The 21613-nt window shown below is 36.5% G+C and overlaps 1 protein-coding gene across 2 annotated transcripts in view; it reads left to right on the top strand.

Annotated features, from left to right (window-relative positions):
- The first annotated feature begins 4935 nt into the window (after positions 1-4935).
- The window catches only part of LOC127863119 (uncharacterized), a 31303-nt gene continuing 14625 nt past the window's right edge, over positions 4936-21613 (top strand). The window contains exons 1-8 of one of the 2 annotated variants that reach the window (XM_052402488.1): positions 4936-5036; positions 12398-12646; positions 13741-13910; positions 14911-15202; positions 17217-17298; positions 17680-17911; positions 20266-20321; positions 20519-21605. In XM_052402488.1, coding sequence (XP_052258448.1) covers positions 17268-17298; positions 17680-17911; positions 20266-20321; positions 20519-21605 — 1406 coding nt within the window. In that variant the 5' untranslated portion in view covers positions 4936-5036; positions 12398-12646; positions 13741-13910; positions 14911-15202; positions 17217-17267. Of the gene's footprint in view, positions 5037-12397; positions 12647-13740; positions 13911-14910; positions 15203-17216; positions 17299-17679; positions 17912-20265; positions 20322-20518; positions 21606-21613 lie in introns of those variants that run through there. The other variant, XM_052402489.1, reaches the window with a different exon arrangement.

Below are 21613 nucleotides of genomic sequence, written 5' to 3'. Positions count from 1 at the left end.
TCAATCGTTTCGCGTTGCAACGCTTTATAATTTTGAGGTTTTTAAATCGTCAAAAGATGCATATAATGGATGTCAGGCCCGTACCCAGGCCATGGGCCCGGGGGCCCGGGCCTCCCCAGCTGGCTGTCGAACTATGATTTTTTTTTTATAATCGGCCCACTTCAATTTTTTCTCCCGTGCAAGGGCCCACAGTACACTTTCCCTCAAAACAAAAGAGCAGCTTTGTTTTATTGTCCCTGATAAACAAGGGGATTAACGCTCGCCAATCGAGATAAGCCTCTAGGCAATGTTTTCTTATCGCCTTGTACACACATCCCCGATCAGTCCCCCATTGTGATCATGAATGCTTCATCTCTCGCTGATTGATGTAACATGTATTTTTATAAGTGCAGCGAATTGAAGCAACTGCTACAGGAGGTCGTAGACTATGGTCTGATAATTGCCGACTCAAGTTTTTTTTCCAACTTTGAGAAGGCCCTTGACGTATTTTTCCCTTCTAAAAGTTTAATTGTTTTTTTAAACATTTTATTGGGAATTTTTAAGTCCCAATATATACTTTTTGCATTGAGAATAGGGCCCTGAATTTGAACCGGAACAAAAACACTGACAAAGGTATTAAAACTGAGTATTTATCATTTTTGAAAGGATATCACTGAAAAGGACTACGATGAGATAGTTAACATGTTTATTTAAAAGAAAAACAGATACATAAATTTGCCGAGCAACAGATAAGAATTAGGCAGAATTCAGTATTTAAAATAATTGAGTACCGAGAATTGAGTAATATCAACCTATTAATGGCTCATTGGTAAAAAAATGAAAATTGAAACAACAAATCGATTTCATTATATAAGTTAACCTGATCCAGTGTAGAAAAATATTGTATAATAAAATTATCTCTTTCCTTGAATTTGTTTGAAAACATTAAAATATGTTAAATTGATTATTTAAGACTTTTATTATTTCCCCCCAAAATTAGGCATTTCGCGCATTTTTTTTTCCTCAAAAATGGCAAGGTCTTTCCCAAAAAATCAAATTAAAAAAAACCTGTGACGTTATTGGTTTGTGAAAAAAACTGGTGGAAGCAATACGAGAGTTGATGTGGATAATCGTCAGTTTAAACCTGTAAGTTTTGGAAATCTAAAGCTTTTAATATTGTTGTGAATTCACACCAATGTTTAAAGCTTAAGACTTCCGAAATGTGCTGATTTACTTGTTATATTCCATTAATTCATATCACAAAATATGTTTTTTATAAGCATTAAAATTCACCTTGCAAAGTGCCAAATTAAAAAAAGTATATATATATATGGAGGGGGGACCCCTCCCAAACCCTCCCCGGTTGGGCCCCCCCCCAGTAAAAAAATTCTGGGTACGGCCCTGGATGTTTTAGAGCATGGTAAATGTTCAGTATTACTGTTTCCTCTCAAATATCATAACTACAACGAAAATTTGCGAATTGTTTTTATTTTGTCAATTTACCAAAACGTGAAAAGGCCCCTTTAATACTTAATTATATCCAACAAGCTTTGAACATATGTTTGAAGCAAACTTGTTTATAAATACTCCTTTACATTAAAACTTGCAAAGTATTTTATTAAATTTAAGTGAAATTGGTCAGCTTTTCATTTATTTGGTGGAAAAAAAAAAGTTATATAAATGCATTCGTTTCGAATGATTACTGTACGTTGTTTCTAAAGATAATATGCCAACAGGCTTGACGGCTGTTTGTGTTGTTTCTTGTGAGAAAGACATTTGTTCAATAATCAATTACTTAGGCTCCTCTCATTTTTTTTGTGAAAAATTACCCACTTCTTGGTCGATTGAAAAAAAAATGCATTGCTAGTTAGACTTTCAAAAACATATTTTAGTTTTCGGACATCTATTTTTTTCGTATCCGAAAACTTAGAAACTCAAAGGTGTTCCCAAAATACAGTGTACGAAAATTTTGAGACACACTGACAATATCCCTTATGCACTGGATTGTCCTATATTCCATTATACCGGTAATAGCGTGTGCAACATCAATAGTGATAAAAGTTTATTGACAGACTCGGCTGTTGAACAAAATGTTTAACAGTAACGTTGTTCGGTCGGTCATCTGCCTATTAAATAATATGACAATAGCCAGTTATTATGGTCACATGTCAAGAGTAAGAAGGATCTAATTAGTTACTTGCACTTTTAACACAAGTGAACAATGACTTATATATGCTCGGCTTTTATATTGTAGTACATGTTACGTTATAAAAATTACTATGGTCGAAACGGGCATTCGATTCAGATGTTATATAATTATGTTGACCATTCGCTGAAAGGACGAAGCGCTGCGTCATTTCCACTTACGGTAGTTTGGCTGCACTGGAAAATTTCATTTGTCCCTTCGCGTTCGTTTATATGAACTTTAGAATATATTTAATAAAATTATGTACATATATAGCTAGTGTTTAATGCCGATAACAGCTTCCGTTTGACAAAAGTAGATTGGTATCATCAAACGCGCGAACTTTGTAATGCAATTAACCTATGAGTCGAACATGCGATAACCCTTTGCTGATATCAGTATAAATCAGACGATCGTGTCCAAAAACTGGTTTGACTGACGGATCGCAACTATAGTTCATCAAAATTAACTTGTTTTATCGAGATATGTGACGGTCAAGAAATTGAAATGTTTAAATAACCGTCATGACGTCATTTAATCCCTTTTGGAAATCCGCGCGCCATTATATACATAATGAATGCCAAAGATGTACCACTGTGACAACTAGAATGATTATCTAGTATAAATCGACTTTTTTCCTCATTAAGTACGATCTGAAAAATATGAATTTCCGTACCATATTCATAATTGTAATGTTTGATTGTGTTAATCTATTGAAAAATGTATTATCGCCGTTTAATCATCCTCAATTCATTGTAAATAATTAAGAACCGATGGGCGCTGCTTCGTTGTGGATCATTAACGCTCATTGGGTTATTGTCGACCTGAAATGGCTTGAAGTCACCCGGGGGTGAAAAAATCTTTGAAAAAATCCCCGGGTGACTTCAAGCCATTTCTAGTTACCCGGTCGGCTTGAAGTCACCCTAGGGTGACAAGAATCGGCGTCTAGTCAGCCCCGGGTGACTTGTTTGCAATTTCAGGTCGACAATAGCCCAATGAGCATCATTAACGCTCATTGGGTCATTGTCGACTAGAATCGGCTTAAAGTCAACCCCGGATGTCAAAAATCGACTTCATGTCACCCCGGGTGACTACAATCGGCTTCATGTCACCCGGGGTTGACTAGCGTCGGCTTGAAGTCACCCTTGGGTGACAAGAATCGGCTTCTAGTCACCCCCGGCTGACTTGTAGGCCATTTCAGGTCTACAATGGCCCATTGAGCGTAGATCATTGGGTCATTGTCGACTTAAATCGGCTTGAAGTCAACCCCGGGTGATAAGAATCGGCTTAATTCATGTTACCCCCGGGTGAATACAATTGGCTTCATGTCACTCGGGGCTGACTAGCGTCGGCCAGGGTGACAAGAATCGGCTTTTAGTCACCCCGGGGGACTTGTGACTTGTGGGGCATTTCAGGTCGACAATGACCCATTGAGCTATAAGTCATGTATTACACAGATATAAGCTCATTGGGTCATTGTCGATCGGAAATGGCTGGCAGTCACCTGGGGTGACTAGAAGCCGATTCATGTCACCCTGGTCTGACTTCAAGCCGATTTTAGTCACCTGGTCGGCTTGAAGTCACTCTAGGGTGACAAGAGTCGGCTTCTTAATTGTCACGCCAGGGTGACTTCAAGCCATTTCAGGTCGACAATGACCCAATGCGCTAAACTAATGGGGTCAGTGTCGACCTGAAATGGCTTGAAGTCACCCGGGGGTGACTAGAAGCCGATTCATTTCACCCTCGGTTGACTTCAAGCCGATTCTAGTCACCCGGTCGGCTTGAAATCACCCTAGGATGACAAGAATCGGCTTCTAGTTACCCCGGGTGACTTGTGGGCCATTTCAGGTCGACAATGACCCAATGAGCCACAGATAATTTACAAGTACATATTTAACTTTTAAATGGACCTTTTCAAAGATTTTGGCTTTTTTTTGTGTTGACGTTTTTTTATTAAATGCTCGAAAATTATAACTGATAATTAAAGCATATCACTTAGACCACTCGGGTATCCGCGCTTGAATATTGACTCGTGTATTTTTTACTTTATATAAGCAATCTTCATCATGTCACAACATATAACGATACCAACATATTATAACTCTCCAAATTATTCAATCGTTTGGCGTTTGTAAGACTTTGTAATTTTTAGGTTTTAAAATGGTCAAAAGGTGCATATTATTGATATTTTAAAGCATATGGTAAAAGTTCGGTATTACTGTTTCCTCGCAATATCATAAATAAAACGAAAATGTGCAAATCTGATTTTCTTTCAATATTGTCAATTTACCAAAACGTGAAAATGTGCCTTTAACTCTTAAGGACATCATATATATATGTGTGTGTTGACCAGTCTTGAAGGAAGCATGGGCGGAAACAAACAGCATGTTGGGTTCGTTCTTTGATCAATGTACATGTTTTCTTTCAAACATTTATTTTTTGTATATGTTTGCATGTGTTGTGTTGTGCACATTTCAGAGTTCAATCATTTGGTATAGCATGACTGTGCTTTTCAACGTGTTTGTTATTTATCTAAGAAAAATTATTGTGTACAGTATTTTCGTCAAAAAGTTTTGATGAACAGTAAATCTAATAAATATATTAATCAATAACACATTCATTATTTATATTCTTAGTAACTTACGAAATATATTTATTTGATTCGAAAGTGTGCGAACGAATGGGTCTCATGGCCCATAAGCAACCGGTTAAAAATTCCGCGGAATACATGTGTCGGTGGTGATTGGACAAAGCGGTTAAATTATGGACCAATCAACTCAAACCGGATGTTGGTTAAGGAGCGAATTTTAAACCGTAAACGTTGAATGCATCTGCAAGAATTTAATAAGAATACACTGTGTCATAATCTGAGGTAAGTGTTGAACAAAACATTTTGATTAATTTTCAAATTTTACTGTGAATGCATTTACTTTAGCTTTCATTTGAAAATGGTATAATTTTCAAACCAGTTTCGAACAGTTCAGTTGACACAACATGCTAAACTTTCCTAAACTTTCAAGACAATAACAAATAAAAGATACAAATTATCGTCAAGTTCTTCTTTTCTCTTTTATAATAATGTTCATTTTTTTTTATACATAATGGCCACGCGTGGGGGTAAAAAAGAAATCAGAAAGTGTTAATCAAATATTGTCTTCTATAACATTGCAATTCATGGATGAACCATGAATTCATTGCAACTTGCAAGTAGTCCTGGATGAACCATCTTTCGAACCTCTTAATTTTTGACAAGTCAAATATAGTGATGATTAATGTTGAAAATAGTGAAACATATTAATAAGTACTCTATTTGATAAATAACTTGTTTCTACATGGCTGTCAACTTTAATTGCTATGATAATGTAAATCCTCTTTTGATAACAGATTTTTGCAAGTTTCCAGCACATCCATATCATGTAAAACTGTCAATGTCGCCCTAACAACGAGTACCTGCTTTTGAACCTTTTAGTGTATAATATTAAAAATAAATTAGTCACATGTTTTGACCATGGTCACACGACTTATTGCAGCAGCCGAAATGTGTAAATTGTCAAGCAAAAATGAGAACAAAAATGAGACCATGTTTTTATATTTTTTTAAGGAAAATCTGTATATATGTAAAAAGCATTAAGAAATATAATGATTTCTACGTGTTTTATTAATAATCTACTTATTCTACCTGTTTTTGACGCATTTTTGTTGGTTTGTCGCTACGCGTGAGTCGTTGTAAACAAATTACTTAAGTTATACAAAAAATGGTGACGAAGTGCGCATGCGCGCATGCACATAAAATGTAAACAAATGAAGGGTTCGAAAAGAGATGAGGTTCGAGAGATACTTTAACTATACTGAATCATTTATTTCTTGCTATCAGAAAAGTTTTAGCAATTGGGAAGAAAGTTAGATTAAACTGAGTAACTTTGTAACTCAGTTCTAACTAAGTAAATATTGCTGAATTATATGTTATATCTATTTTGTTATTGCAATTCATAATGTAATGTTAAGAACCAAAAATTTGAATCTTAAAATGTAGCAAATAAAAAAATGTGAATTATCATTTAAAATTGCTCACAGAAGTAGTCATTACCTATGTTGTTTTCATTGTAAAGAACCAAAAATTTGAATCTATATTACATGAACAAAATTAAAAAAAAACTTAATTGAAATTTTGTAAACATTCATAAATTGTTTTATTTGTAACAGGGTAGTCACTCTGACACTAATCCTTTTAACAATACTAACCCAATCAAGACTGAGAAAAGTTCAGTGTGAGAGATACTTTGTGATGTATGAGTGAGTTTAATTACTAACAGTGCATGCTTTTATTGTGAGATGATTTCATAGTCATCTATATACAGGGCCCCCAATCTATCACATCCAAAATTCGGCGGCAGTCCCCCACCTGAAAAGTATATGTTTTTCCCAAAAAAACTGATTTTTTCCCCCTCAGAAAATGAGAAAAAAAATCGCTGATTTAAGTTGAAAACTGACTCCAATATATCACTGTCCGTTATATTGCGTTGTCCAATATATCACAAATGGGCTATGGTTATGGCGCCCAAAAATGTGACAAGCATAATCGCCAAATACAATGTAACATGTTTTAATCTGAGAATTTGCTGAGATAAAATCAGGTACAAGCTAGTATTTTACCCTTTTTTCACCCACTTTAATTTTCTGTTTAATCCGACATTCATTATCCAGTTTTGACCAGATTGTTTGGTTTCATTGTACATCACTGTAACACCTGTGTACTGCGATACACAATAACTTCACTTGCCAAACATCACAGGTCATTTCGGGTGTTACCATTCTCTCTTGAAATTGCTTTGAACTGCCAAAAACGCACGGGTGCACACATGAAGGTTTATTCAATTATAACTGTAAATGTCAAGTCAATACTGACCTATCTCAACAATCTTTGCGCATTAGATACAGTGTAAACTACTTGCTTTTAATTAAGAGGCAAAGCTCCCTCAGTTTGTCAAAATGCACCACCAGTGCTCCAGCTAGGATTTGGAAAGGGCAGGGGGGGCTTTTTTGTCAAAAGGGCACTTTCGATGCGCAGTGTTTTGTCAAAAGGGCACTTTCGATGCGCAGTATTTTGTGAAAAGGGCACATTCGAGCGCGCTGGTGTTTCTGGAATGCTTCCTATTGCATGTTAATTTATATGTTATAAACAACTGTATTATTCCCATTATTATTAAACCATTCAAATATAATGTCTACAATGATGATTAAACTAATTACAATGTAATAAGAGATTTATGAATTATCATATGTAAATAAATAAAAAAAATTCAGGGGGGGGCGGGCGGAGGTTCGGGGGGGGGGGGGGGGGCAGGGCGGAGGTTCTGGAGGGCAGGGCGCGGCACCCTTCGATTAAGGCCTAGCTAGAGTACTGCACCACTATTAAAGCCCATGCTTTCCATGAGGATACAGGGGGTTTTTTTACTAAGAAAGTGACGCCGATATTCGGCGTCTTCCACTACCAGAATTTTTCCCCTCAAAATACAATTTCCCCACCAAAAATATCATTTTTCACCAAAATATAATATTTTCTCTTAAAGAAATGTTTATTTTTCCTTTGGGCATTCGACAATTATCCAATTTGCACCATGTACAACGATCTTTCTCTCTCTCCAGACGAACACAAAAAATCTGGGAATCCCAGTTATTCTTAATATAGCTCTTAACTTACGTCATGTAAACTGGGCAACAATCGTTATAATCATGTGAATATTTTACTGGATACCGGTCTTGCCCGAGAAGGGTGTTTCATCAATAAATTACCGGAAACCAGTCGAATTTTCATCCGGGCTATGTGCAAGCCAAGATATAAACGTGAAAACAGAAAAAAATGTCTCACAATTGGCGTTCTTACACAAACAAAATAAAACAATCGGACTCGGAAGATACTGAACGCATCGAGGCATTTTTTAAGAAAGAATCATGGAAAACCGTTATAACCCAGCAGGATTCTGATGGTAATCAAAATCGAACATTGTGAAAGTGAAAGTAGACAATCGGCAGTTGCCGCTCCTTTCCCTTCCAATACTTAAGCAGATCAAGATCGTCAACCCATTCATCATGAAATTGAAATCACAAAATTGACATCGTCACCCGGCCCCAGTACAGAAATATAGTTGAAAACATTTCCCATAATTAGATCTATACCTGCAACTTAATTAAGGACTTTGACTTTAATACGTGTTAAATGTGTTTAAGAAAAAAAAAGGACAGAGACAAGCCTCTTTTGATGAGTTATAGACATTGAAATGAACAGTTTTTATTTTTTCCCCTAATATGTCTCTTTCGCACTCTTTTTTCCCCTTTCACCCAGCGTCCAGCGTCTTCCCCTTTCTCTAAAAAAAACCCCTGGGATAAGATGGGGTCTAATTTGTGCATGCTTTCTTGAACAATAAAACTTGGCAATTGTTTTCAGATTACAAATTTAATTATACACATTTGAAAATACTTACATGGAAAAATGTTTTGTTTTATACCAATGAATAACATATGGATATAACACATACTTCAATAAGGTAGGAAAATAGGGTGTTTTGAGATTGCCAAATTATGCTAATGCATACTTAAACATGCAAAACATGTAATAACCTGACAATTTATATTGCGCGCCGTATATATCAAGGTCGCGATCTTTGAACCCCTTTAACTGCAATATATTGGGCTTTTAAATAAGATAACTGTTATATAGATCAGGCTTTTTCCGCCCTATGCCACGGGTCCGAAATTCGGCCCCATTCCCAATGCAAATCTGGTTGTTTTTTCCCAATTGAAAAAAAAATCCCAATTAAAAAAAAATTTTTTTTTTTTTTTACCCTTAAAATATATAAGTTGACCTGATCCGGTTTAGAAAATAGAAAGTATTGCATAATTAAATTATCTGTTGCCTTGAATTTGTTTTAAAAACTGTAAAATATGTTAATTTTTTAAAGACTTTCCTTATTTTGCTCAAAATCCAGCGCTTCGCGCAATTTTTTTCACCTCAAAAAAGGCCAAGCCTTTTCCCAAAATTCAGATTAAAAAACCTGCACTTATCACACATGTTCATAATATTTTGTAAAATTTTAATAATAAGTTTTCCAAATAGTCGTTATTTACCAGGTAACGGCTTCTTTGAAATATAAGAAACACTATTTACATGCGATAATTTTTCCCAATTGAGCCAATTTTGCGATAATTTTTTTTCCCAAATTGGGGGTTTTCACGACGCGAAATTCCCAAAATTCCAGTGTGGCGTTTTCCCAAAATGGAGCGGAAAAAGCCTGTAGATTGAGTAAAAGTCCACCATTCTGTCCTATAGAAATATATGTTTATAACAGTTCAACACAGTTGTTTTTTGTAATAAAAATTCCCCCATTTACAAAATATTCCCCCTCCTAAGGGCTGCGGACCCCTTCCCCCAAAGTAGTGTGAGGGCGCTGGTCATTTGCGGGTGTGTATGGAACTATTGGCTTTGCGTGGTTAAACACGCTGTTAATAAACAATTTTATCATGGATTGGACAGGAATAGAATAAATCTTTTAAGATACATCGTTTATTGCGGCATTGCAGGGCTTAACACTAAGGCACGTCCGTACGACATTCACTGCCTGTACCTAGGTCCGGGCTAGCCAATGTCCCAGGAACATGCCCGACCGGTCGTGTGTATTTTGGGAGGGAATATGTGTTCTATTTCAATAAACTGAATTTTAAATAAGCTTTTCAAAGATGCAACAAACTTAATACAGTACGATCATATGACATTAAATCCCAGAGTGAAGTCGGAGACAACAAACGGATCGTATCTCAAAATAGATTTGGAACCCCCTGATTGCAATCAAAAAGAGGCCGATAACTCAGAAAATCCCCGGCAGTTTTCCTCGTAAAACAAGTCAGTACCTATTTTTAAAAGGAATTCCGCTAGATACGGTTTTTTATTGGTTTCCTCGTAGTGACGTGTTTTCTCGATAAAAATACTTTATAATCTAAAAGCCGGGATCGCCCAGGATCGTCCAGGGTGGATGAAGGCAACTCGACATTAACACAAAGTTACTATAAAATTATTAGTTATTTATCAATTTTAAATAATTGTAATTTATTTGATCGATTAGAAGTGTTTTGACAATCTTTTTTACGCAATTCAATTAGCAAAACTAATATTTATGGTTGGTCCCGGCTTTTAGTTAACCCTGTACAATTGTTACGACTACAGTATCATGTTATTTTGCGAAACCTAAGATTCACTTACCATTTGTTGTCAGACGGTAACCGCGGTAATCTATGTAAAAATGGTTTGGCTTTACGGGTGGGAATGGGGGGTTCCTCAGATAAGAAAAGGGAAGGAGGAAAGTAAGAGAAAGTATGAGGAAAAAAGGAAATTTCTCCCAAAATGGCGTGAAGATTACAAATAGATGTCTTAAGTAGATGAATATTGAATTCATTAGCGTTAGTAAGGCAAGCTAATAAGAATGATTGAATCATAATTGCGCATCTCTACGCACAAGAAAATACAAGTTGAATGATAAATATAAAGGTTTTGATATACTTGGGTCAGGGCACATGAAAGATTGGTCAGGGCTAGTAGGTTCTGCATTTACAAGCCCGAATGGGCTAGTTGAAAAAAAAAAGTTAGTGTTAAGCCCTGCATTGTTTGAATTAATACAGAAATTATTTAAGTTGCTTCCTTAACCGCTCGACTCAAGGTAATTTGAGGATACTGCTGTGCATGAGATGAGAATTTTAGTTGAGTTAAAAACAGGATAAAGGCAAAAACATTTGAACTAAGGATGGAACGCTGATGTACCCCCGGTAGACAGACTGATTTAAATCCAGGGATCATATCAGCGCTGACTACATAAGATTGAAGTGTGTTCCATTGTACAACTGTTCTTGTAAGGAATGAAAATGTGTGGTAATCGGCTGTTCTTGGTGGTATTGGGTATGCCATGTGATGGCTATGGCGTGTATGTCTATTGTTTGGAGTGAGATAGTGAAGGGGAAAGACATCAACATGATTACATGCAGCTTCAAACTGCTAATTGTCTCAGCTAAAATATAATAGCAAAAACAACAAACTGACATTATTATCGAGAATGAGACACTAATAACTCAAGTGCTGCAAACAACTCAATCCGTGTTAAAACAACACTGTCACTTACGGTCTGTTTTAACGCTTCACTGCGTGTCAAGTATAAGCCGCGAAATAACGGGTGATCAATTACTAGCCAGAACCGGTTGTTATCGCAGTTTGCATATTGTCAGATTATAACTTGTCAACGAATTTTTTTTAAATGTGTTTTTGTGATCATTCTTGCCGGATTTTTTGGGAGCCATAGCCGACTCGCGATATAATGGACAGCGCGATATAACAGATCGCGATGTAACGGAGTTGCAGTGTTTATACTATTTTATAAAACAAAAAGAGCCTAGCTTATTGTCCTCTTGATTGCAAGGTATTGGGTACCCCAAGGTATTCAATTTAGATCCTTCATTATATTTGTGACTGTGCCCAGGGCCTTGCTCTAAATATTCGTTACAATTCTGGCGGCTTAATGCTGAACAATTTCAATTTTATCAATATCCTTCTGATGGTAAGGGCCACACACTAGAGCAATAAGTTATTCATATTCATTCGATAATTTACAAAGTTACTAGCATGTGATGATAAGCCCTTCTTAGATGTTAAACTGTTAAGCAACCCGAGTGGTTAATAACGGTTACCAGTGTTTTTTTTCATTCAAAATCGGGTCCGGTAACTGGACCCATTCCCAATGGAAAAAAGTATATATATTTCCTAAATGGGAGCTAAAATTTCCCAATGGAACCAAAAAAATTTTTTTTTTTTTAAGATCAATATTTTGTTCATCTCCCATCCATATAAGATCAACCTTAGTTAATATAATACTAAACACTTTTATCCTCAATTTTGAAGCATTTGTGAGCAAAACAACAACAACACTAATTTCCCAATGTTAGTGAAAACGCCGCGAATTTTCCCAATCCAAAGGGACCCGGCCCTATTCCCAAAATGGTGAAAAAAACACTGGTTACATATTTATTGCTCCGTTTTTTCTAGGTGATATTCTGTGTCAAGAGAAGTTGAATAACAGCCAATTTTGGTTACTTCAATGTAAGCTCTCAGATTCAATGTCCTTTTTTACCCCATTTATTAGGTATGTCTTTTAACATTTATTTTAGGTTATATCAACATTTTCTATATTTGAATAGGTAAAACTTATTGAGACACAATGGAGAGGACTAGGGCAAAAGGTGATTTTGCAAGTGCGTATAAACTGTCTCTTGCCACTTTTGACAAGAAAGCAGTTCGCAGGGAACGAAGGTCCATTGAGCAGAAAGAGATCCGTATTGAAGGCATTAACAAAAGGAGGAATTTGCAAGACCTTTCACCTCTACAGGAAATAGATCAAACTATCAACAGCACACATTACAAAGGAAAAACTCCTCTTAAAAGAGAAGGTTTGTTGTATTAAATGATCAGTTATCAGTAGAAGTCTAGAATACTTTCAAAGTTACAGTAGTAGAAGTACCACAGAAATGTCTTTCTCAAGCAGGCCCCCCGCTCAACATTTTCTTTCGCCAAATTAACTGTAACACATAGACATCATATTAAATGTCTGCTTTATGGTTTTCCTGATTTATAATGTACTCATACAAAGCACTTTGCCAACTGAGGAAAAATTACTTCATTCCAAATTGCTGAAAAACAAAATTAACAAATATCCAAAATTGAGCAAAATTGCATTACTTTATTTACAAAAGTGCGTGATCTGCAAGTGAACAAATAAAATGAGCACTGGATTTAAATATTTCAAGAAAAAAGCATGTAAAAAAATATTAAGATCAAAGATGGGCCTGTGCAATTAAGAACCATGCAATTAAATGACCAGTAACCTGTAATTCCAAATTATGTTGTTTTGACCAATTGCAAAATAATTGTGGTTGATCTTTTGCTTTAAAATTAAGAATAAAAGTGATTTTAATATTAATTTTTTAAGGTTCAATTTATAGAGCTGGAAGGGAGATGATGAACTTTATGTGGAGACAAATAAAAAAAAAGTTTTTATGTCTAACTGGTTGTTTTGCTTGAAGACACTGTTTTGTTGAAAAACAAGTTATGGTTCTATTCTCATTCATCTATACATGTATAGAGAAAACAATATATTTAATCAGCTTTTTAAGCAATAGCAAACATTTTTCGCTTCTCACTTGGAGAGGCCCAAGCCTTTTGATTTTGGGAGGAATAATTACTGGTATTGCAGATTTAGGAAATGGAAAAGCTAGTGCGAGTTTTGATTTAGGGTAAACCTGTTTGACTTTTAACTGTCCGTCAGTCAGTCATTCTGTCCCAATACTTTAACCTTGGTCATAATTTTTGCAATATTGGAGATAGCAACTTGATATTTGGCATGCATGTGTATCTCATGGACCAGCACATTTTGAGTGGTGAAAGGTCAAGGTCATCCTTCAAGGTCAAAGGTAAAAAAATTAATTCAAAGCGGCGCAGTAGAGGGCATTTCTTTTCTGGCAAACACATCTCTGTTTCTTTGCAGAAACTACGAGCAGTGAGAAGGTACCAAGTCGCTTGGAACAATTGAAAAAATGGAGAGAGGAGAGGGACAAAAAGAGGAGAGAAGAGATTGTGAACTCCAGAAACCCAGTATTCAAAGTTGGAAAAACTGACCACAAGGACACATATTTATACAAAAAAGAAAATTTGAAGGTAAAACTTGCATTTTTGAAAGCATTTGTAGAATGTTTTTTGCAGAGCAAATCCTTTGGTGCTTATTGGTCCAGCTACAGTTGTAGCTCGACAGTAAATAGATTGATAATTTGCAAAGGCATAGAAAATATAGAGCTGGAAAATGTTTGTCTTTTCCCCCCATAATTGACATTTTATACAAACTGTCACCATTTTTGACAACAAAGAGTTTCTACCATTTTGTAGCCAGTTTAATTGTTTAACATTTACGGTGCTAAGACTCAAATCATAATGCTGATACAACAATTAATGTCCTATTTTTTATACCCCCATATCGATAGATAGGGGGTATATTGTTTTTAGCCTGTCTTTCTTTCTGTCTGTCATTGCGTCATTCTGTCACCAAAACTTTAACCTTACTGTAAAGTTTTGCAATAACTTTTGAAATATTGAACATACCAACTTGATATTTGGCATGCATGTGCATCTCATGGAGCTGCACATTTTGAGTGGTGAAAGGTCAAGGTCATCCTTCAAGGGCAAAGGTTTAAAAAAAGTGGCGCATTAGGGGGCATTGTGTTTCTGACAAACACATCTTTTGTTTTTTTTTCCACTCGCACATTGTATACTAAATTATTTAAAAAGTTATTTTTTAAAAGCTAAGTAGGTGATAGTGATGTTAAAGTAGTTGTTGCCACCAATTTTTCTTTGCTTTTAAAACGGTTTCATTTGGAAATATCAATATTAGAGAGCACAAGCCTAGATTTAGCTGGTTAAATCTTCAGTCTGGCCACAACTTGTGTGGGGATTTGTCATGTTTTCTACATCTCTACCTCTGACTTAAATTGAGCCATTGTCATCAAATGTCCGTGGTAAACCAAGGAAGGAAACATGTTCTGGTGGTAAGAGACTGCTATGATAGAACTGCTGAGAGTTAGAAAAATGCAAACAAACAAATGTGTTTCTGGAAATATTTAAGTTGAAGAAGTAATTGACACTTGTCTTTGTAATAAATTGTCAGAAGCATCCGGTGAAACCAGTCCCAATACCAGATAGTATTAAAGTAGCTGCAACAACTAAGGCAATATTAGCCCTAGAGAAGTCAAAGTTACCTGTAAAGGCACAAAAGTCCAGCATGAAACCAGTTGTGACTGGCCCCAAAACCAGCCAGTCTGTGGCAAGCAGTAAACAGTCTCAGCCTGCCACCATCCGCGCACAGTCTAGGGAGACAAAGCCCTCTAGAGCCTCGGCAAAAAAAACTTGCTGGCTCAAAATCGTCCTCCTTAAATGTGCCAAGCCAAAATGTGCAAAAGGTATGTGAAATTATCATTTAATTCAGTTTTGTTATGCCCCCGGATCGGAAGATCGGGGTATAGTGTTTTTGGCCGCCTGTCTATCATTGTGTGTGTGTGTGTATGTCCCAAAAACTTTAACCTTCTTCATAACTTTTGCAATATTGAACATAGCAACTTGATATTTGGCATGCATGTGTATCTTATGGAGCTGCACATTTTGAGTGGTGAAATGTCAAGGTCATCCAAGGTCAAAGGTCCAAAAAAAAATTCAAAAACTTTAACCTTCTTCATAACTTTTGCAATATTGAACATAGCAACTTGATATTTGGCATGCATGTGCATCTCATGGAGCTACTTATTTTGAGTGGTGAAAGGTCAAGGTAATCTTTCATGGTCAAAGGTAAAAAAATTAATTCAAAGCGGCGCTTTAGGGGGCATTGTGTTTCTGACAAACACATCTCTTGTTCTTGGTTTCATTGTATATAGAACATGGATTTTGGAATAAGACAAGCAGGTTTCTTTGTAAAGTCATCAAAAGAAAAAATCCAGAAAAAGCATCAAATGTTGTAATGATTAGAATAGTGAATTTGACCTGCAATTGATTGTAAATAACAAACTTGGGTTGTGTAAGGGTTATCGAAACGGGCCTTTGTCTTCATTATGTGAATGTAGGAAAATTCCAATAATCATCAGTCCTGTGTTTGAAGCTCTGAAATTGGTCCCTGCGACAGTTTACTTTGAGCAATTTTTATGTCCCCCACCACTATAGTGGGGGACATATTGTTTTTGCCCTGTCTGTTGGTTGGTTGGTTGGTCTGTTGGTTGGATTGCGCCAACTTTAACATTTTGCAATAACTTTTGCTACATTGAAGATAGCTACTTTATATTTGGCATGCATGTGTATCTCATGGAGCTGCACATTTTGAGTGGTGAAAGGTCAAGGTCATCCTTCAAGGTCAAAGGTCAAAAATACTAAGTCAAAGCGGCGCAAAAGGGGACATAGTGGTTCTGACAAAAACATTTCTTGTTTAAATTACAAATCATTCTATGTTAAAGTGCCTTGGTTTCTTTTTTTTATTAAACTGTCAAGAGCGTATTTGCCCTATTTTTTTGTAAAAACTGATTTTTACATGTTAATCTCAGATTTTTCCTCAACATCATTTTTATGCTCCCCCAAAATTTATTTGTGTGTCCGTCCGTGCATAATTTTTGTCCGGGCTTTTTCTCAGCAACTAATGACCAGAATTCAATGAAACTTATGGGAAGCTTCACTACCAAGAGGAGATGTGCATATTATCAGGGGGTTCTGGTAGGATGATTTTTCACAGGGTTATGGCCCTTTGAAATTTTCCATTAACTGTACATATAGTGCAATTCTTGTCTGGGCTATTTCTCAGCAACTAATGACAGGAATTCAATGAAACTTTATGGGAAGCTTCACTACCAAGAGGAGATGTGTATATTATCAGCGAGTTCTGGTTGGATGATTTTTCACAGAGTTATGACCCTTTGAAATTTTCCATTAACTGTACATATAGTGCAATCCTTGTCCGGGCTATTCCTCAGCAACTAATGACCGGAATTCAATGAAACTTTATGTGAAGCTTCACTACCAAGAGGAGATAAGCATATTATGGCCCTTAGAAATTTTCAATAAAAAATGTATTGTCCCCTAAAAACTGTGCCCTCAAAATGTTTCCTTTTTTCTGAATATATAGTGCAATATTGTGACAAAAAAAACTTGGGGAGCATCACCCGTCTCCGACGGTTTCTTGTTACAATGGGTTTACTTAAGTGGACAAAGTCCTGTAGCTTGATAAAAAAAATCTTTCTAAATCACATTTTATATTGCACTTTAATAGTTCAATTAAAGATGAATTTACTTTTAAAGGAACTTTTTTTTAATGGAGGCAGTGAGTCGGTCAAAATAACTCTGTCTTGGAAAGTGGAAGTCAAATTAAGTTAACCCCTGATTGCTTTGGCACAAAGCCATTCCAGGTGTGTAGTAATCACTGTTTTTACACTTGTGTAGGTGACAGCAAGCATTAATAGATCTCAGCCATCATCACGGGCAACACATAGCATGACCCAGGCCGCGTCTGTAGCATCATCAGGTCAGCACTGTCACTTGAATTGTGTTCCAAATGAGTTTATTTTATTGCAGTGATGCCTAGGGTACTCTAAAGTTAAAACCCCTTTTTTGCTAAATAAGTATTTAGTTACGTAAGTACGGATTTTGGAAAATAATTGTATGTATTGATTTTAAAGCATATAAATTGTTGCTTTACTAAATGAAAATTTTAGATTTCACATTTTATTTCTTTTCAAATGGGTTTCATTTCTCAATATTTAGAAAATTATATACTTTAATACGAAAGGATCGAATTTCAGGCCCCCTCCCCCTTCCCCCAATGGAGAAATATGCCCTTTGATATTATAAAATCTTTGTAGAGATCCACTTAATAATGGCAATGCTCAAATCCTTTGACTTTCAGCTACATTGTCCATTGAAGAGTTCAAAAAGCCTGACATGTCGAAGGTCACCACTAGTCGTGGAGCAGAGAGCGTCGAATCTTCCTTTGCCCCAGATGATTTCACATTCAATGCGTCGACATTCACTGTCCCTTCATTTGTGTTCCAACCACTGTCACCTAACAGTGCAGCCAAGTTTCTCCACCCAGGGCAGGACAACTCATGTGCTTCATTCCTGGAATGTGGACCAAAACGGTAGGTCAAGATTCAGTGATTTTTTTTGCTCAAATTTACAGCCGATTTTCGGCTGCTTCCCAATCGCAAAAATACACGTTTTTTTTCCCCAAAAATCTGACCAAAATTTCCCAAAAAAAGCCCAACTTCCAAAAAAAAAAAAAAATTTTTTTTTTTTTTTTTTTTTTTTTTTTTTTTTAAAGAAGTCTCATATAACTTAATTATGATTTCTTAAATCTAGATCTCAACTTTATTTTTTAAACATCTAACAAAATATATAACTTGAATTTAGTCATTGTTTTCCATAAATCATTCCCAAACTTGCCACTTTTATTGATTAAAAAAAATTCCAATTTGACCAGACTCCTTTTCTAAAAAACTCCCTGAACATGCACTTAAAAACAATATCACTTCTGTTACTTATAATCCTATTTATAATGCTTAATTTTTCCCAATTTCATGGTTTATCGCGCTATTTTTCCCAATTTCACGGTTTATCGCGCTAATTTTCCCAATTCAAAAGGCACAGGCTGTAACAAATTAAAGCAAAAAAAATCACTGAGATTGTATTGCCTGAACAAATTGGGTTGCCTTTTGTTTTCAAACTTTTAAGCTGTGTTTATTGATTTATTGAATTGAAACTATGGAACTTCAGATGACCAGACCATGTAACTAAAATTTTGGGGTAAATACTTGAAAAAATATTATTTATCACCCTTTTTAGCTCATCTATTTTTTGAAAAAAAATTATGAGCTATTGTCATCACCTTGGTGTCGGCGTCGGCATCAGCGTCGGCGTCGGCGTCCGGTTAAGTTTTGCGTTTAGGTCCACTTTTCTCAGAAAGTATCAATGCTATTGCATTCAAACTTGGTACACTTACTTACTATCATGAGGGGACTGGGCAGGCAAAGTTAGATAACTCTGGCGTGCATTTTGACTGAATTATGTTCCCTTTTTATACTTAGAAAATTGAAAATTTTGGTTAAGTTTTGCGTTTAGGTCCACTTTTTTCAGAAAGTATCAATGCTATTGCATTCAAACTTGGTTCACTTACTTACTATCATGAGGGGACTGGGCACGCAAAGTTAGATAACTCTGGCGTGCATTTTGACAGAATTATGTGCCCTTTTTATACTTAGAAAATTGAAAATTTTGGTTAAGTTTTGTGTTAAGGTCCATTTTATTCCTTAAGTATCAAAGCTATTGCTTTCATACTTGCAACACTTACTAACTACCGTAAGGGGATTGTGCAGGCAAAGTTATGTAACTCTGACTGGCATTTTGACGGAATTATGGGCCCTTTATACTTAGAAAATTGAAAGTTTGGTTAAGTTTTGTGTTTTGGTCCACTTTACCCCTAAAGTATCATAGATATTGCTATCATACTTGGAACACTCGCAAACTATCATAAGGGTACAGTAAAAGGACAAGTTGCATAACTCTGGATGTCATTTTTACGGAATTATGGCCCTTTTTTGACTTAGTAACTTTGAATATATGGTTAAATTTTGTGTTTCGATCCACTTTACTTCTTAAGTATCAAGGCTATTGCTTTCAAACTTCAAATACTTTCATGCTATCATGAGGTTACTGTACCTGGCAAGTTGAATTTTACCTTGACCTTTGAATGACCTTGACTCTCAAGGTCAAATTATTAAATTTCTCTAAAATTGCCATAACTTCTTTATTTATGATTCGATTTGATTGATACTTTGACAAAACTACTCTTGCCTGACATACAACAATAGACTCCACCCAAACCATCGCCCGTGCCCCCTTAACCCCCCCCCCTCCCCCTATTTTTTTTTTTTTTTTTTTTTTTTTTTTTTTTTTTAAGATCATCTCACAAATGACCACCACACCCTCACACTATACCCCCCCACCTCACCCTCCCCCCATTTTTTTTTATGAAACGGTTAAAAAACACAAATATTTATTTTTATTATTTTATGTTTGAAATACCGTCCAACCATCGCACCCAAGAATCCCCCCCCACCCCCCCCCCCCTCCCCACCCCCCCCCCGATTTTCCTTTTTTTCGCATTTTTGGAAGAAAATGTAATAAATGTCCACACCCCCACACAATGCACCGCTCTTCACTCCACCCCTCCCTCCTTTGTGATTGAAAATGAGAGTCCCTTCACCTTTAAAAAGAAAATAGATGAGCGGTCTGCACCCGCAAGGCGGTGCTCTTGTTTCCTCTTTTCATTTGTGTCTTTTCATTTCCTAAATACCAACACGCAGATCTTGTTTACCTGTCATTATACGTTAAAGAAAGCAAGTAATTATTTCTTGGTTGAACCTATGAATGTAGTTGTGTATTTTGTAATGTTAGGATCTTTATAATTCTTTTATTATTTTTTAACTTAATTTAGGAACTCTACCCCCATAAGAGAGACCAGAACTAGTCGGTCATCTTTGAAAACTGAAGGTAAGACTTTAATTTCTGTCCCTTTTGTGGTTAATAGCTGATTTGTTGTTATTAAAAACATTATTTGCTTGAGCAGATTAAATGTGATAATGCCATTTGCCAGGATAGATAAATGATTATGTATTATAATGTGTTGAAATTTCAAAATTTTCTTGATGGCTATTTACATGTGTGTTTTTTTTTTTTTTTTTTACCAGACAAGTCCATGCATGAAACAATTATCCACTTTTCCGACCAAACGACAAACAAGGTAGGGGGCGTGCGTCGTTCATCCCGACTTGCTTCAAGATCAAATGTTGCCGATGAGTCTGCTTTAAATCTGTCCTCCACCTTGGTGGAAGGAGCCAGTCCTTCATTCAGTGTGCAACAAAGCAAGCGCCGCTCTGTTTCCATAAGCCATGTAGAGTCTGAGGCTACAATTATTCACTTGGCAAAAGAAGTTGATGCATTTGAAAAAAACATACTAGAGAAAGAGATGGCTGAGGTGACGGAGAATGTGCAAGAGATATCTAAGTCCACGAGGATTGAAGCGTCAGGGAATAGAGAAGAAGCTGCTGCTGTTGAGCAAGAGGTGTTGGTAACTCCAAGAATGTCAAGGAAGTCTAGGAAGTCTGTGATGATTATCGCCCCTGGTGATGATGTACCCACAGTAGGGCCTACTGAGTCTAGACAGGCAGGTCTGATCCCTGACAAAGGGTTGGTCATTGAGACAACAAGCTGTAATTCTACTGTAGTCAGCAAAGCTGCAACACCCTCCATACTGCGTAAAAGCAAGCGTAGGTCTGTGATGACTGCGTCAGAAATAGCTGCCGAACAAGTCCCCACCTCAATCACGCCACAGAGGTCACGCAGGTCTGTTGGGTCAGTTCTGAAAGGGGTTGATTACTCGACACCTGCTGCTACAAAAGATGAAACTCCCTCATCAACTAGGTCAAAGAGAAGGTCAATTGTCTCGGAAACCATGCCAGAGGAACACGATGAGTCTGCTCCGGTCACCACATCTACACCCAGTATGCGAAGGAGCTCCAGAAAGTCTGTTGCTATCGCTCCAGTTGTAGAAGAGATAGCCGAATGTGTAGATGGCAACCAGGACCAGGGTCAGGACATGGAAATGGGGCCATCTGAAGTTGTGTCATCCATTCCTCATGTTGGTCCAAAGTCTGGTGAGGATACTTCGGACAGTAATGATGAGGTGTTCAATGATTCCCTGAAGGAAAATATCTCTCCAAGACGAAATGTGAGGACACCAAAACACATTCGGAACAAGTCCTTTGGAGGTTTTAGGTATGTTT

The sequence above is a fragment of the Dreissena polymorpha genome, unplaced genomic scaffold, assembly GCF_020536995.1.
Source record: "Dreissena polymorpha isolate Duluth1 unplaced genomic scaffold, UMN_Dpol_1.0 chrUn001, whole genome shotgun sequence".
Taxonomy (NCBI): Eukaryota; Metazoa; Mollusca; class Bivalvia; order Myida; family Dreissenidae; genus Dreissena; species Dreissena polymorpha.
Note: the sequence above shows the minus strand (reverse complement) of the source record. Positions and strands in the feature narration are given on the sequence as shown.